This window comes from Durio zibethinus, chromosome 21 (genome assembly GCF_047325235.1).
Source record: "Durio zibethinus cultivar Kanyao isolate XHJ-2024 chromosome 21, ASM4732523v1, whole genome shotgun sequence".
Taxonomy (NCBI): domain Eukaryota; kingdom Viridiplantae; phylum Streptophyta; class Magnoliopsida; order Malvales; family Malvaceae; genus Durio; species Durio zibethinus.
In genome coordinates, this window is record NC_143182.1 from 3528038 (window position 1) to 3543541 (window position 15504).

Here is a 15504-nt window from a genome sequence, read left to right on the forward strand (position 1 = left end):
AACTGGGGAAGGCAACATTCTAATCATAGTTTGCCTTTGGTTTCTTCATCATATTCTTGATTCTCATTGATTTCTCCTACACCATTCATTGTTTAATCATAAAAGACCCCTCCATGTTGATACCTATCATTACTTCATGCTTTAGATTTTTAATCTGTGCTCATTTAAAAAAAAGAACTTAGCTGTCTTTGCCTGGAATATATATCATCATTTAATCTATATAGAATATGCTTTAATCAAGCCAATCCAAAGAGCCTTCTCAAAGAAATGCACTCCCAACTAATTAATCTAAACTCTTTAAGTATGCAATCTGATTACCAAGCAACTACCGCTGCCAATGGTACTCAGTTGACTGTATCAAAAGAATTGTTAATAATTCACATGAAGCAATTATAACAAGTAATCTAAAACTGTACAAAGATGACGCAGAAGGGCGATCTGATATTGCTTGTAATTCTTGTAAAGTTTTATCCAAAAAAAAAGAAAAGAAAAATTTAAAGCTTTATAGAAACAATCAATAGGAAGTTGAAATAACTTGCTTGATCATCTTTTCTGGGTCATGAACTGAGCTATTTGGCGGCCTTACTTCCTCTGAAAAACTGCAGATATCAGAAACGAAAATGGCGAACCAAATGATGAGTGGAGTAGTAAACAGAATAAGACCAAAGGGCACCATCCACAGCTGCCTATTTGTTGGATGATATTTATGTTCCCACCATGCCAACATCAGACCTCCTGTCAAACTCAATAAAAAGGACCATAAGCAAGCCATGTATATGTTCACAATCTTCTTCGGTTCCTTCATCTTGGTCTCAAATATCTCTTCTTTATCAGCACCCCTAGCAACAAACCCACAGACAAAACCTCTCTCTTTTGGCCCTGAATTCCCATAAAACACAACGAATTAGACTTATATAGCCCAGCTAACTACACGAGAACTGAAAAACTTGTTAGTTTAACCTACCAAGGTTAAATCGATGATAGAAGAAGAAGAAGAAGTAGATCCTTTGGATGTTACTAGTTGTTGTTTGGATGTGCTGAAAACCTGCTGAGAAGGTATGGCAGAGGAAGAACAAAGAGCTGGAAAAAGAAGACTAAATAAAGCTAGGAGCGCAAGATTCCCATGACTTCGAACCTGAATTTAGGCTATACCTGTCCAGGTAAGATTAATTGAAGTACCAATCAGGCCCGCCTTTTTATCAAAGTCGTTGTTTGAGGATAGCAAGTAACAGAAAAAAATGTAAAGAAGATAATGATTGCGTTTCAGCTTTTATCACTCCTACTGATGCATGGATGTATCTGGGGTAGATTCAATTTGCGTCTTGTAAATGGACAGGTGCATTGTTTGGTTGCAGAGAAATTTTATTGTATTTAAACAGTTCCAGGGCAACCAAAGGAAACACCTGTAAAATAAACGCGTGATCAATTAATTAAAGTAAAAGCAGCTACATATGGTACAGTCACGTATTGTTGAAACTGATTTTATTTGTTAGATTATATCCAGCCAGGCATTGAAAATGAAGTTTCCTTACAGGCTTGACTCTAGGAAACCTTGCTACTTGTAATATATGCCAGATTTTGAGCTAACGTGACAAAATTAATTTCATCGTGGGGACATATCCAATGCATATTTAGTAGTGTAGTATTTTAATTTCAGTGGCAAAGTGGGCGTTCACTTTCTGATAGTTATAAACTAAACAGTTTATATATATAGCGGGGGAAGAAGATCCCTTGAGTGGCTCCGGTTCATCCCAGGGTCTTTGTAGTCTTGCCTCACATCTACTATTCGTTTTTCTTCTAAACTGAAAAGTATTGGGTTGTAATCCATATATGGGGCTGCAATATCTCACCCACAAAAAAAAAAAAAAAAAACCTCTTGTTGGTTTGTCGCTGCGTGTTCAAAATTTTGAGACGGGTTGGCTTTCTGCAGGGGAAACGAACATAAGAAAACGTATCCAAAGAAGAGAGAAGGGGGAGGATGATAGTTTCTGCAAGGGAAATGAACATAAGCTCCTAAACGACTCAATCATGACTGGTGGTAAGACTAGTCTGTTTTGAATATTCTAGCATCCGCTATGGTTATGACAAATGTCCTGAATAGCCCATAAGCCCAAAGCTATAATCTTACCTCTCAGGCCTATTTTACCTTGGAGCGGATTTGGGCTCTTTAAGATAGTCATCTACCTTGGTCGGATTGCAGTTGATGAAGCCTACATTTTCTGAAAATCTAAAAATAAATTTATTTAATTGAATATAAGTTACGAAAATTTTCAAAACTTATGAGAGATTTTAGGAGGAAATTTAAGAACTTTAATTTTTTTCTTAATATTTTGTTTAGAAAGGTGGATTTTCAAAAAATTTTCAAATCTTTTCTCATCAATTATAAAATAAAAACTCCAAAATAAAATATCATTTTATTTAACTTTAATATATTTTACATTATTAATAGTATAATTTTTTAGAATTCTAATAATATCTATATTATTTATTATATATGTTTTTTATTTTTAATATTGTTATTTTCTATTATAATTATTTTTATCTCATGAAATTTTAATAACCTAATTTTGTTAAAAAAATATTTATATCAACAAAATAATTATAAATACACACATTTACAATAAGGCATTTTAAAGTACCTGCATTTCAAAATATTTCAAAATTTTTACTCAAACACTTAAAAAATTATTTTTTTCAAAATTTTTACAATCTCTTATTAGTTAAAGGTCACGTTTCATAAAATCTGGTTTGAAATACATTACTAATATTTCATTAATCAGAAATTTGATTTCGATTCTCTCTTTGACCTAATTTTGACAGTAGCACCCATTTTTCTAATAAAGTATTATACAAATTCATTAATTAATGGTGGCCTAAATAATTAATAATAATGAATGACGTTGGATGAGTACAAATCACATGATTAAAACGAAAAAAAGTAATAAAAACAATTAGACGGACAACAAAGTAACTTAGGGAGACCAAACATGTGAGCAGATAATGGGTAGGTGCATAACCAAAAAGCTGCCCCACTCGATTCCTTTGTGGACGGAGTTCCATTGTTCCACGTCAATTGAAAGTTACAAGATAAGGCTCTTGTGCTACACGTGCATGCAGAGAGAGAGAGAGAAAGAGAGAGGCCATTTTAAAACCTTCGAAGAAGCAACCTCCATCTCAAACTCTCCCTTTTCATTCGAATAATTTTAGACTTCATCTTTGTGGTTTAGGTCTTTTGGACGTTCTCAATTATTGATGATCAATTTTGCTAATTTCAGTCACTCTATCATGAATGCCCTTCACCCCATCCTTATTTCTTCTTCAATTACTACGTTACCCTCCACAACTCCAATGCTAAGCTCTGTATCTTATTTATGATAAGCTTTTTCGTGGCCAATTGAGTCATAATTTATAGAGTAGACAACAAATGGTATAAATTTAAATTTGTAAAAATTATCTTATTTATTATTATTTGAAGTTATTAAAAATTAAATAATAATTACAAAATTAAAAATTTAACATTTTACTAGTAGATTGTTGTTGATTGTATCAAATAGAATTATTAATCATTATATAGTATAAGAATCATGCTATTTGACTTGCTCATCGATTTTGTTCAAAATATTTGAACCTTCTAACATGATATATAATTATTAGATAAATTTAAAAAATCAGATTTACGAATTCATGAATAAATAAATTAATGAAATATTAAAATAAAACAAATAATTATATATTAAATTAAAGAGTACAATACTTAGGGTAAAAAGTAGTGGAAATTATTCCATTAAATGCACCAAGAATATTTTCATTCAATACTAAACACAGGAAATTTGGGATATACCGCCATGAATAGATATTCTTTAAGAAAGCTTGGGAGGGGATTCTTGTCTTGGCCTGGTTCTCTCAAACACGCTTTTCGGGAGCAAATGTACAACTTACTCTCTATTTACTTGAATCTTTATCTTAATAAAAAAAATGAAAAGCTGGATAAGATATGACGTAAGATTTAAAAGGGAGGGATCGGTAAATTCAAGGGGAGCTACGGAAGAAACACGGGATATTTCCGGGTACACACATCTTCTCGTGGACCCCATTCCCCACAACAATGAACGTATGCCACCATTCAAATACTTCCTATCCTTTCCTTCATCACGCCTCCTATTTCCTTTCTCTTCCTATCTTTTTGTCCCACTTTTCCCTCTCTTTTCTCTCGCCAATTCTGCGTCACCTGAAATTTCAATTTACTGCCAACAAACAGAAGAAAAATATAATCAAGAAAAGTTGAAATCTGGTAATCTGATCGGACGGTTGAAGGCGGGAGAATGAGCACGAAGAAGAAGAAGACGGCGCAGTTTCAGACTACGAGGACGCGTGTAGGTAAGTACGAACTTGGAAGAACCTTAGGTGAAGGAAGTTTTGCAAAGGTAAAGTTCGCTAAGAATGTTGAGACCGGCGAATGTGTGGCCATTAAAATCCTGGACCGTGACCAAGTTCTTCGTCACCGCATGGTCGAACAGGTAAAAACTTCCCCTTCAGTCTCCTCCATGCACATAAACAACATTAAAAGAATTGCATTGAAAGAGATCTCGGCCATCAATGAACGTCGACCTAACATTTTTGCTTATTACAAAAAGTGGGACCACCGCTGACACCCATGTTTAATGTGGGTCCACTGCTCAAGCGTCGGGATTATCGAATCTCGGTTATGATTATATTTTGTTTCAAAGTCTTTGGTTAATTTGTTTTGACCGTTTAATAAACTATTCAAGCATTAACATTTTTGAGTTTTTTTTTTTTTCCTTTAATGATGATTTTGTTGGGGCAGATAAAAAGAGAAATATCAACTATGAAGCTTATCAAGCATCCCAATGTTATTAAGATATTTGAGGTCAAAAAACTAATCCCTGGATTGTATTGTATTGTTTATTCAGTTAAGTATCGCTGATAATAATATATTTAATTGAAAATTCTTTGCTTCGAATGAATTGTGCATAGGTTATGGCAAGCAAGACAAAGATTTATATCGTGATCGAGTTTGTTGATGGAGGCGAGCTTTTCGACAAAATTGTAAGGAACTGTCGTTAATTTACTTGCGGATATTTATAGTTTAATGAACATGTTTAAAAAAAAAAAAACTCTATAACCGCTCATGGAGTTTTTGTTTGGATGTATAATAAAACAATAGTAGGTGGTGTATTGTTTATGGTACTAAAAATCTTTGATATTTGTTGTAGGCCAAGCGCGGAAGACTTAAAGAGGATGAGGCTAGAAGCTATTTCCATCAGCTTATTAATGCTGTTGATTACTGCCATAGTAGAGGCGTCTACCATAGAGATTTGAAGGTTTGAAGTTTCTCTTTATTAACTGATTCATCAGTTGTTTCAAAGTTTTTGACTTTGGAAATTGGAGAAGTTTCTTCAATGTGGGTTCTACATCCTAATTTATATGTAATCATCCAATTTCCTTTTTTGCAGCCTGAGAATCTTCTTCTGGACTCCTATGGTATTCTTAAAATTTCAGATTTTGGATTGAGTGCTTTCTCACAGCAAGTTCGGGTGAGCATGTACTGTCTAGTTATTGACTAAGATGGTTTTATGAATTTTTTTTATTGGCCATTATGGTTTTTGAAATTGAAATCTGGACTTATAATAGTGTTTTATACCGAAAGTTATAAATGTGATTGCATATAACGCACATTCTAAGGATAGCTTGGAAATAGGAAAGGCATGTGGGATGCCAGCCATTATGTAGGGGCATTGCATTCATAATATACAATCAACGATGCTGTATGACAGATAGGTTTACCCTTGACCATTGAATTCAGAATATAATTCTTCAGCTAAATGGGTCATCATTTTTACAAATACACTGTCTAATCCTTTATTTTTAAGCAAAGTTTTGATTTAATGGAAAATATCCATGTCAAAAGAGGGAGGGAAAGACTAGACATGATTGAAAATATATAGTGACACAATATCCATGTAGTTAACCATATATGCTGGGAAAATGCTTGAAACAGTTGGTCGAGGCTTTTAGCTGGCAATTGAGATTCTATAAATGCTAACTATCAAGAATGGCAGAAAAGAAAAAGGAAAAACTCCACGTTTAGTAGTGTAATCTTTCTTTTTCTTTAATATGGATGCAAACCTTTTTAACATTCTTCTAAGTGTAGGAGGATGGGTTACTTCACACGGCCTGTGGGACTCCAAATTATGTTGCTCCAGAGGTATTCACTCATGACTTTATTGAGATAGTGAGCTGTAATGCAGCAACTTTTTCGTCACTCTGGTATCTGACATCTTTCTTATCAGGTGCTCAAAGATCAAGGTTATGATGGTACAGCATCTGATATTTGGTCTTGCGGAGTTATACTCTTTGTACTTATGGCTGGTTATTTGCCTTTCGATGAGCCAAACCTTATAGCCTTGTATAAAAAAGTGAGTTGTCCCATATTTGACTTCTCTTTTTAGATGAGAACTTCATTAAAACTGTTGGTTCATGTTGATATAATTCAGATCTGGAAGGCTGATTTCGCTTGTCCTTCATGGTTTTCATCTGGTGCAAGGAAATTGATAAAGCGCATTCTTGATCCAAACCCTCTTACTGTAAGTTCCTAAATCCTTTCATGCTTTGAAACTTATTGATCACTTTCTATCTTCAGCCTTGGCATTGGTTATATTCTTAAATGGTAATAGGCATACGGAGCAATTAACTTCATCTTTTTTCTCTCTTTCTTATAATAAAGTGTGCATTTCCATTGAAACTCTGCATGTTATTTGTTGCAGCGTATAACTATTCCAGAAATTTTACAAGATGAATGGTTCAAGAAAGGGTACAAGCCACCACAATTTGAGCAGGAAGAGGATGTAAATCTTGATGACATAGATGCTGTTTTTAATGACTCAATGGTAACACATTTTGTATTGCTGTCTTTTTGTTTCTCTGGCAAAAGAGGTCTATTATAAGCATACCTCTTACAACCACTTTACAATGTGAGATGATAGACTGTTTTTTGTTGTCCAAAATTTTTGGCCGACCCTCTGTCATAACGTTTAGATTAAGAGAAACTACCATTAGTCGCAAAAAAATCATGGAGTCGTCATCATTTTTTTTTTACCTAGGTGTGATTAGCTACTTATGTGAATCTATCATCTTTAAGGTTATCTTAAACCTAAGCTAATGTCCCTAAAACGAATAGGTTTGGGCCTATATCATTAGAATCAAGGTTCAAGAGTTGATTATGCACAGGAAAGTTATTAACATCCCTTTATACCCAAAATCGATACCAAATTAATTACGTATTATCTTACCTAAATCTTATCAAAGATAATTGCTTCTTCCTTATTGATTCAAAATTTTGTTCAAATTTTCTCTCTTTTCAACGACCTCTGATTTTGAAGTTAATTGTTGTGAGGTCTCTCCTTTTGATCTTAGATTCAAGATCCTTATATAGTGATTGAATCTCTTTCGATTTGGAAGAAATTAATTCAACCAAATCTAGGATTTTTCTCCAAATTTTATTCTCTGTATAATCTTTCCTTTTTCAATAGATTAAGTCCCAAGTTTTTTCAAAATTATTCAACGATTAAAGTTAAAATCTGATATAGAATTCAAGAGTTGAATTGAATCCAATATTTTTCATGCAAAATTTTACATTTTATTTTAATTATTTTTACCTTTTATTTTTAATTTTTTACCAATTGACTTTGACTCTTTTGACTAAAAAAATAAAAATTAAACAAAAAATTAATCTAAAATATTAAAATACAAATAAAATTTAAGACTTAATTTTTGGGTCTAAAATTCACTTATTGCACAATCAAAATTAAAATTTGAAACCTAATGAATTTCAAAAAATCCCCAGACAAAATGGAGTGTTAAACGAGTGCATTTGGTTTGTGTCTATTGCTTTGCAGACTATCTACTCAAAATGAAAGAATAAAATAAGAACGAAGCTCATCTGACACTACTCATCGTTTGTTTATTTTGCAGGAACACCTTGTAACAGAAAGGAAAGAGAAACCCGTGTCCATGAATGCTTTTGAGCTTATCTCTAGGTCGCAAAGCTTTAGTCTTGACAATTTGTTTGAGAAGCAGACGGTATGTAATTAAGAACCCTTTAGCTTTCCCTATATTAAATGTTGTGTTAATTGAACAATTGAACAATTCCTTGTATCAAATGTTTTTAACATGGATCTCCACTTTCCAAGTTATAATTATGAAAGAAATTCTTTCTTAGCTGAGTCTTTTCTTTTTTTTCTTTGTTGGTGTGAATTGAAACTATAGGGTCTTGCGAAGCGGGAAACCAGTTTTGCTTCCCAATTTCCTCCTAATGAAATTATCTCCAAAATCGAGGAAGCCGCAAAGCCTTTGGGCTTTAATGTTCACAAGCAAAACTACAAGGTTTGGTTTATCTTCATCTATGTTGCACAAGCTGGTGTGTTTGCTCTGATTTTCGATGATATGATATGGATTTTTGCTTAAGCAAAACTGCTAGTTCATATGTTTGTAAATTCTGTTTCAACTCTCATGTATTTGTTATATTCACATTGTCATAGATGAAGTTGAAAGGTGACAAAAGTGGGAGAAAGGGCCAACTTTCTGTAGCTACTGAGGTACTTAATCCTAACCATTCAAGCACCTTTTTAATTTCTTTAAAATACAATGCTGTTGATTGAATGAAGGCACATTAGTTACATATTTCTTATTTAGAGTCTGCATCATTTTGAATAATGTAATCGTATGACTGGCAATGCTGGATTATGATTTTACTCAAATATGTTAAGTCTCAAGCCGGTCTTGCACCAGGTTTGACCTAAGTAACATTTCTGAACTTCTCTTGAAAGGATTTAAGATCTAAGCTCCAGAACTGATTCCCCTCGAATGTATGCTGTTGTATTAAATTATTAGCACATGGTTTTTAATCTTAAATAATACTCCCTCTGCCCAAAAGCTAACCAATTGAAGGGCTTAAAATCAATAGAAATTTTCTAGATGTAGCCAAGCAATGCAAAAGGTTTTCCAATTCTCAGCATCCATTCTTAGATTATACCATCAGTGAAACATGGAAAACTCATTGCTCTTCAAACTCAGGTGTTTGAGGTGGCTCCCTCCTTACATATGGTGGAGCTTCGGAAAACCGGTGGAGACACGTTGGAGTTTCACAAGGTATACATGTATAGTAGTTGCATTTAATTCTAGCTTTGTTCGTGAGAAAATATTTTGAATCCCATTATTTAGTAACCCATATTATCTGGGATCTTTCTTGTCTGAGCCAAATATCGATTTGAATGTCTTTTTGTGTTTAATAAGATGTCCAATTGTGTCTTTTCCTTCCCCTATTTTATTGCAATATAAATGGATGATTGAATGATTTTCTTTCTTATCTGATATCTTTATTGTGAAGATTTTGCAAGTTAAATTTCGTACATTAATTCTTCTTTTAATGACAGTTCTACAAAAATTTTGCATCGGGATTGAAAGATATAGTCTGGAAATCTGAAGAAATTGCTGAGTAAAGGTGATCTCTGTCCCCTCCTCCCCCCACTTTATGTTACTGTTGTGACGAGCATTTGGGTTGAACTGCTGGTTTATTTCTTAGAGTTGATCGTGTATATTGTTGGTTCTCCTTTGGGGAAGATATGTGAATTAGATACCTCAAAACGTGAGGCAATGGTTCATTGTCCTTTTCCTTACATAAAGGGGGTTCATTTTTATTTCTTTAGGAAGTAACCAAATCCATTGAAATTTTGCAAATAGGTTGCTGTTCATTTGATGGAAAAATGCTCTATCAAATGCTGTATTTGGAGAACATGTTCGTTTTATTAAACTATTATGGTTTAAAATGAAACATCTGATATAAATTTTAATAATCATAAAGTAATCACTAACTATCCTCAAATTTGTAACTTGTATTATATCTCAATTGTCACATAGTTAAATAAGCTCCACTCTCGTTAAACAAAAGAAAGAAAATTTTTATAATTAAATTATTAATCAAGCGTAACAAAATTCTTACACTTTTACATATGTGATTATCTTTGTAACACTTCACTCTAACTATACTTTTAAAAATTGAAAGGTGTGAACTTAGCAGGTTAATTTCATATGGTTCAGAAATAATGGATAATATAATAGTAAATGATTGATAAATATGATGGGAAAAAATGGGTAACATAGTATAATGATAAAATGATGAAAAGTGAGTAAGTATAATGATAATTTTGTGGTCTTGTAAACAAAAATTATAATTTAAAAAAGAAAAAAAAAAACTAATAGATTTCCCAGTCTCCAATTAAGTTCCTTTTATTGGTTTAGCCTAAAATTAACTAGGTAAACTGAATCATTTATTAAAGTTAAAAAAATTTTAAATAGTTTGATTATTTGATATAAAAATTACTGATTTACAATATACCTTACATTCAGAGCCCAAAATGTCTAAAAGGGCATTTCAGGTTTCATAAGTTAATAGTCCAATGGTCCATTATTATTCATCATGAAAAAACTTGTTTATATGTTTATATTCTGTCCATCAGTTTGTTACTTTCTAGGACATAAACATAATTGAGCTTTGGGAACTGCTGCCATTTGATTACTTGTATTTCCAAGTTATAATTTCTTCTGAGATGTGCTAAATGGTCGGAGTTTAAAAATCGTGGAGACAAAAATAATGTACAAAACTTAAAAAGCAAAGACTTTAGGTCTCGCATTTGGAGTATATCTAGATTGATACTTTGTCTTGGGTCTCTTCAGTATTTTTCTTTGCTGAACCCACCGTTTCTTGTAAATGGAAATTGTTGTGAAGGCTTGGCCATCATCCACCACCACCTCCGCAGCTAAGCTTTGCTTGATACAAAGCGCTTTGTAATGCCTTTACTAGGAGGATTATTGAAGGGTTGCTACCAGGTCGGGTGAAACATGAGATGAATAAAGCTGGTAATTTCCATATGGTGGTCTTGGCAGCACAAAAGCAAGTGATAGGGAAAATGTCCCGCTTGAGACGAACAACTTTTTAATAAAAAATGGTTTTTTGTTGTCATACAAAGCGTTCGGTCTTGATCAAATATGTGTGGTCCAAGAATATGCCACGTCCTATATCCTATGAATTATGATTAGATGGAAGGTCTAAAATTCAGTTGGAAGGATAGCCAGTGACAAGATTTGATGTAGCATTTTGGCAACTAATTGTTTTACAATCAGATTGGGAATTTACTGATTAGAATATAATTCAGAAAAAGGTGGTTGAACCCCCTCGATATCCAATCATTCATTGATTGAATTAGTTCATCGTTAGGGGTTTGATGGATTTAATTACGGATGGGCCTGTGTGTAGCCCGGAAAATGACTATTTCCTGACAACCCGTCGTCCTCGCAGACTGCTAGCTGCCACGCAAACTTTGTACTTTTTCACTTTTTGAGTTCAATCTAGGACAGAGAACCTTATTACTCATTCGACGACGTGAATTAAAACAGGTGTTACTCATTGCATTCAACCTTCTTCCTAATCAACATACTAATAATTTATAATTCTATAAATCTAAATTTTTTCTTCAAGAATTCTAAATATCAAGCATTAATCGTTACAAATGTTCCTTTGATTTCCTTCGGCTCAGGTTTTATGCAATCAAAATTAGATTATCAAACGAAATGGATTCGAGTAATGAAATTTTATATAAACATGCATCGAATATTTTTTTGGACGTTTGTAAATGAATAAAAGAAGATTAAATTAGAAACAATAATAATAATAATAATAATAATAATAATAATAATAATAATAAAGAAGATATGGAGGATCGAAAATAGATGTCAAGTGTAATATCGAAAACTAAAGTCGTGTACTTGGGATTTGTCATCATGAATAGAAGTAATATCTTAATTTTGAAGTCATGAACTGATTATTGAATATTGGATGGCGAAATAACAACAACGTTCGAGTACTACGTTGCTTGAAGACTACATGCACCTTGAAATCTATAATTTATAATGTTATATTAAATTTGAGTTTTTATATCATTTTTCATTGAGGTTTCAATTGAAAGTTCAGTTGGCTGTCATGTTTTGCTATCAAAAGCCTTTTTTTTTTTTTTAAAGAATGCAATAGTAACAACATAACATCATCAAAGTCTCTGTTGAGACCCATTGATTTTTTTTGGGGGGGGGGGGGGGGGGGGGGCAAAGTAAGACCTAACGATTAATTGTACCAATTGTTATAAAACAATAATTTCCAATATTCAAAAGCAAATCGTAATTGAATCCAAAAGCTTGAATTTTGATTATTGACAATGAAATGTCTATAAGTTTAATTGTGCGACGATTCATGTTTAAATACTTATAAAAATATCAATGATATATTGATAGATTTTTGAAATTTTAATGTTAATTATTTAAATTCAATGTTGTGGAGGCATTGAAAAATAGTAATAATTAGGAAAATATTATTTGTTCTATTACTTTTGTCCTGTTATTGATTTGATTGTAATGAAGTAATTGATTTATTCATAATTGTACACCTAGTATTGGAATTTATCCAATAAATATATGATATGTTAAAAATACAAAAAAAAATAAATAAATAAAATTAATAGAACAAGTAACATCACTCGTAATAATAAATATTTACTATCTACAAAGATTATAATGATATTTAAAAATTTCGACAAAGCATCAATTACTACAGTCATGATCTCGACGAAAATGTACTGAAAGGAAATCTGCAGTAGGATTTCTCTGAGATTGAAAACAGATAGAAATAGAGAGTGGGAGCTCTTGGGCAAGGAATGCGTGCCTAAATTCAAGTTTTTTCTTTTCAGTACTTTGGCAGCTGTAGTGTTATTTTTTTGGGTAACCGAAGGATTTTTTATAATATAAAATTGTGATTTGTGAAGAAGACTGAAGTTGGGAACCAAAAATCGTCTGTTTCTATGCTGGGAATTTGGAGGGGTTAGCGGCAACCTTTTTTGACCCCTCTATTTGTTGTTGTCTCATTGCCAGTCACCTATAAACCACCCGCCAATTCCCTCATTTCTCCCTTACTACCCTTCTCTCTCTTTTGACTTTTAGGCATTTCCTCCCTTTCTTTGAAGGCCACGTGATGTTCATAAAAAAACCATTGATGATTTCTTGGCAATAACCAAAACGTCATGCAATGGTAAATGGAAAGACCTTAATAAAGACTCTTTGAGCTTTCTTGAAAGAAACCTCGCAATCTCACATGGTGGCACAGGCAATTTCCCCCACAATCCCATTGACAAAATATACCAACATCTCTTCTTCCTCCAACCTGAATTTTGCACTTTTTGACTCAAAGAGATATAGGGCTTTAGTCCTTTATTTATTTTTTTATTTGATTTCTCAATACTAATCCCATACTATACTCCTACGGTGGTTGAGCTATCTATCCTTTCTCGGAACTACCCGTCATTAATTCAACATACTCCTTCCAGCTTTCTTTCCTTTTTTTTCTTGGGTTGTTGTTATATTAACTCTTGTGGTCTAGCTTCCCCGTCCCTTGCGTTTCAGAGCTAATTTTCTCTTGCTTTCTCTCACTCCTTTTTGTTTTTATATAAGCAAATTTCTGTTTGGGTGATTTTAGTTCAGCTCCTCATAGACAACACAACAAACCCATATTTTTTAAGAGCCCCCAAAAATAGTGTTAGAGAGACAATATGGATAGGGATAGCATAGAGATGGATAACGAGCGGCTGACGGCGGAAATGGCATTCAAAGACTCCTCCTCCGCCGTCATCAAAATCCGGCAAAGATTGCCTGATTTCCTGCAATCTGTAAAGCTTAAGTATGTAAAGTTAGGCTATGGTTATTCATGTAACCCCGCCACCATACTTATGTTTGCTCTAATCCTACCACTTTTCGTTGCCACTTTGGTTCAGTTAACTGGTCTGAAATTGGACCGGATTTCTGAGTTATGGACCAACCAAGCCCTTCGACTTGAGAGCATTGATGCTGCTACAAGACTAACTGGTTCACTAATCCTATTCTTCCTCTTTGGTCTCTACTATGCGAAGCGGTCCAGGCCAGTTTATCTCATCGACTTCGCATGTTACAAACCTGAAGATGATCGTAAAATGTCAGTTGACTCCTTCCTGAAGATGACCGAAGATAGTGGAGCTTTCACGGAGGACACGCTTCAATTTCAAAGAAGGATATCAACCAGGTCTGGGCTAGGCGATGAGACGTATTTCCCAAGAGGGATAACATCTACACCACCAAATCTGTGCGTGGAAGAGGCTCGATCTGAAGCTGAAGCTGTCATGTTCGGAGCACTCGACTCACTTTTTGAGAAAACCGGAGTCAAACCAAAGGATATTGGCATCCTTATCGTAAATTGTAGCTTATTTAATCCAACCCCGTCTCTCTCAGCTATGATAGTCAACCATTACAAGCTTCGTACGGATATCAAGAGCTACAATCTTGGAGGAATGGGCTGCAGCGCAGGCCTTATATCAATTGAGCTTGCTAAAAACCTCCTTCAAGCCAATCCTAACACGTATGCCATAGTGGTAAGCACTGAAAACATTACTCTGAATTGGTATTTCGGCAATGACAGGTCCATGTTGCTATGCAATTGCATATTCCGCATGGGTGGAGCCGCTGTGCTCTTATCAAACAAGTCACGAGACAAGGCTCGTTCCAAGTATCAGCTGGTTCACTTGGTTCGAACCCATAAAGGCGCGGATGATAAACATTACAACTGCGTTTACCAAAGAGAGGATGACAAAGGAATTATTGGGGTTTCATTGGCTCGTGAATTAATGGCTGTAGCTGGAGACGCATTGAAAACCAATATCACCACTCTGGGTCCCCTTGTTTTACCATTCACAGAACAGTTCATGTTCTTTGCCACCCTTGTTCGAAAGAAGATTTTCAAAGCCAAAGTTAAGCCTTATATACCTGATTTCAAGCTTGCTTTCGAGCATTTCTGTATCCATGCTGGTGGAAGGGCGGTTTTGGATGAATTACAGAAAAATTTGCAGCTAACAGATTGGCATATGGAGCCTTCAAGGATGACTCTACATAGATTTGGAAACACTTCAAGTAGTTCACTGTGGTATGAACTGGCTTATACGGAGGCTAAGGGTCGGGTCTCGGGCGGTGACCGGGTGTGGCAGATTGCATTTGGATCGGGTTTCAAGTGCAATAGTGCTATTTGGAGAGCGCTTAGGTCGACTCCCATGAGTGAGTCAAGGGGTAACCCTTGGAAGGATGAAATGGACAAGTACCCGTTGAAGGTTCCCCATGCTTAATATTCTCCAGTGTTGTCAATTAATTGGCTGTGAAGCATATGAACGTGACCTGGCTGTGGGATGTGGGGTTCCTTCTATTTTATTCTTGTGCTCTTCTAATCTCTGTGTCCTCTTTTGTAATTTCGTATTGTACCAGAATCATGATTTACTCGGTAATTTAATCAGTATACGTTGAAAAGAAAAACAGAAAAAAAAAAAAAAAAAAATTAACCTCGCACCCGATTTGAACGAGTCAATTTAC

The 15504-nt window shown here is 34.2% G+C and overlaps 3 protein-coding genes across 8 annotated transcripts; 2 read left to right on the top strand and 1 right to left on the bottom strand.

Annotated features, from left to right (window-relative positions):
• Positions 1-283: 283 nt before the first annotated feature.
• LOC111304874 (uncharacterized) lies at positions 284-1270 on the bottom strand (the record flags this gene model as incomplete). The annotated part of the gene is made up of 3 exons (XM_089751079.1): positions 284-879; positions 965-1045; positions 1153-1270. Coding segments are annotated over 3 exons (564 nt in total), but the record flags the coding sequence as incomplete, so codon positions are not given.
• A 2881-nt stretch (positions 1271-4151) lies between these two features.
• On the top strand, positions 4152-11262 carry LOC111304872 (CBL-interacting serine/threonine-protein kinase 9-like). 6 transcript variants are annotated; one of them, XM_022901869.2, is made up of 15 exons: positions 4152-4517; positions 4826-4888; positions 4996-5067; positions 5235-5342; positions 5475-5555; positions 6173-6226; positions 6312-6437; positions 6516-6605; positions 6786-6908; positions 7993-8100; positions 8287-8403; positions 8559-8615; positions 9094-9168; positions 9453-9520; positions 10753-11262. In XM_022901869.2, exons 1-14 carry the CDS (start codon positions 4323-4325, stop codon positions 9516-9518), a joined length of 1335 nt encoding a protein of 444 aa, XP_022757604.2. In that variant the 5' UTR covers positions 4152-4322; the 3' UTR covers positions 9519-9520; positions 10753-11262. The 6 variants fall into 6 exon arrangements, with proteins under 6 accessions (XP_022757604.2, XP_022757603.2, XP_089605862.1 ...); XM_022901868.2 differs by having other exon boundaries at positions 10805-11262; XM_089749736.1 differs by lacking the exon at positions 9094-9168.
• A 1318-nt stretch (positions 11263-12580) lies between these two features.
• LOC111304875 (3-ketoacyl-CoA synthase 1-like) lies at positions 12581-15419 on the top strand. The gene has a single exon (XM_022901873.2). It carries the CDS (start codon positions 13668-13670, stop codon positions 15261-15263), a length of 1596 nt encoding a protein of 531 aa, XP_022757608.2. The 5' UTR covers positions 12581-13667; the 3' UTR covers positions 15264-15419.
• The last annotated feature ends 85 nt before the right edge of the window (positions 15420-15504 follow it).

Excerpts from the sequence above, each read along its gene's own strand:
- LOC111304872 (XM_022901869.2), top strand. The coding sequence starts at position 4,323 with ATGAGCACGAAGAAGAAGAAGACGGCGCAGTTTCAGACTACGAGGACG. Across the intron at positions 5,068-5,234 it reads GCGAGCTTTTCGACAAAATT|GCCAAGCGCGGAAGACTTAA; the intron begins GTAAGGAACTGT and ends TATTTGTTGTAG. Across the intron at positions 6,438-6,515 it reads TTATAGCCTTGTATAAAAAA|ATCTGGAAGGCTGATTTCGC; the intron begins GTGAGTTGTCCC and ends GATATAATTCAG.
- LOC111304875 (XM_022901873.2), top strand. The coding sequence starts at position 13,668 with ATGGATAGGGATAGCATAGAGATGGATAACGAGCGGCTGACGGCGGAA.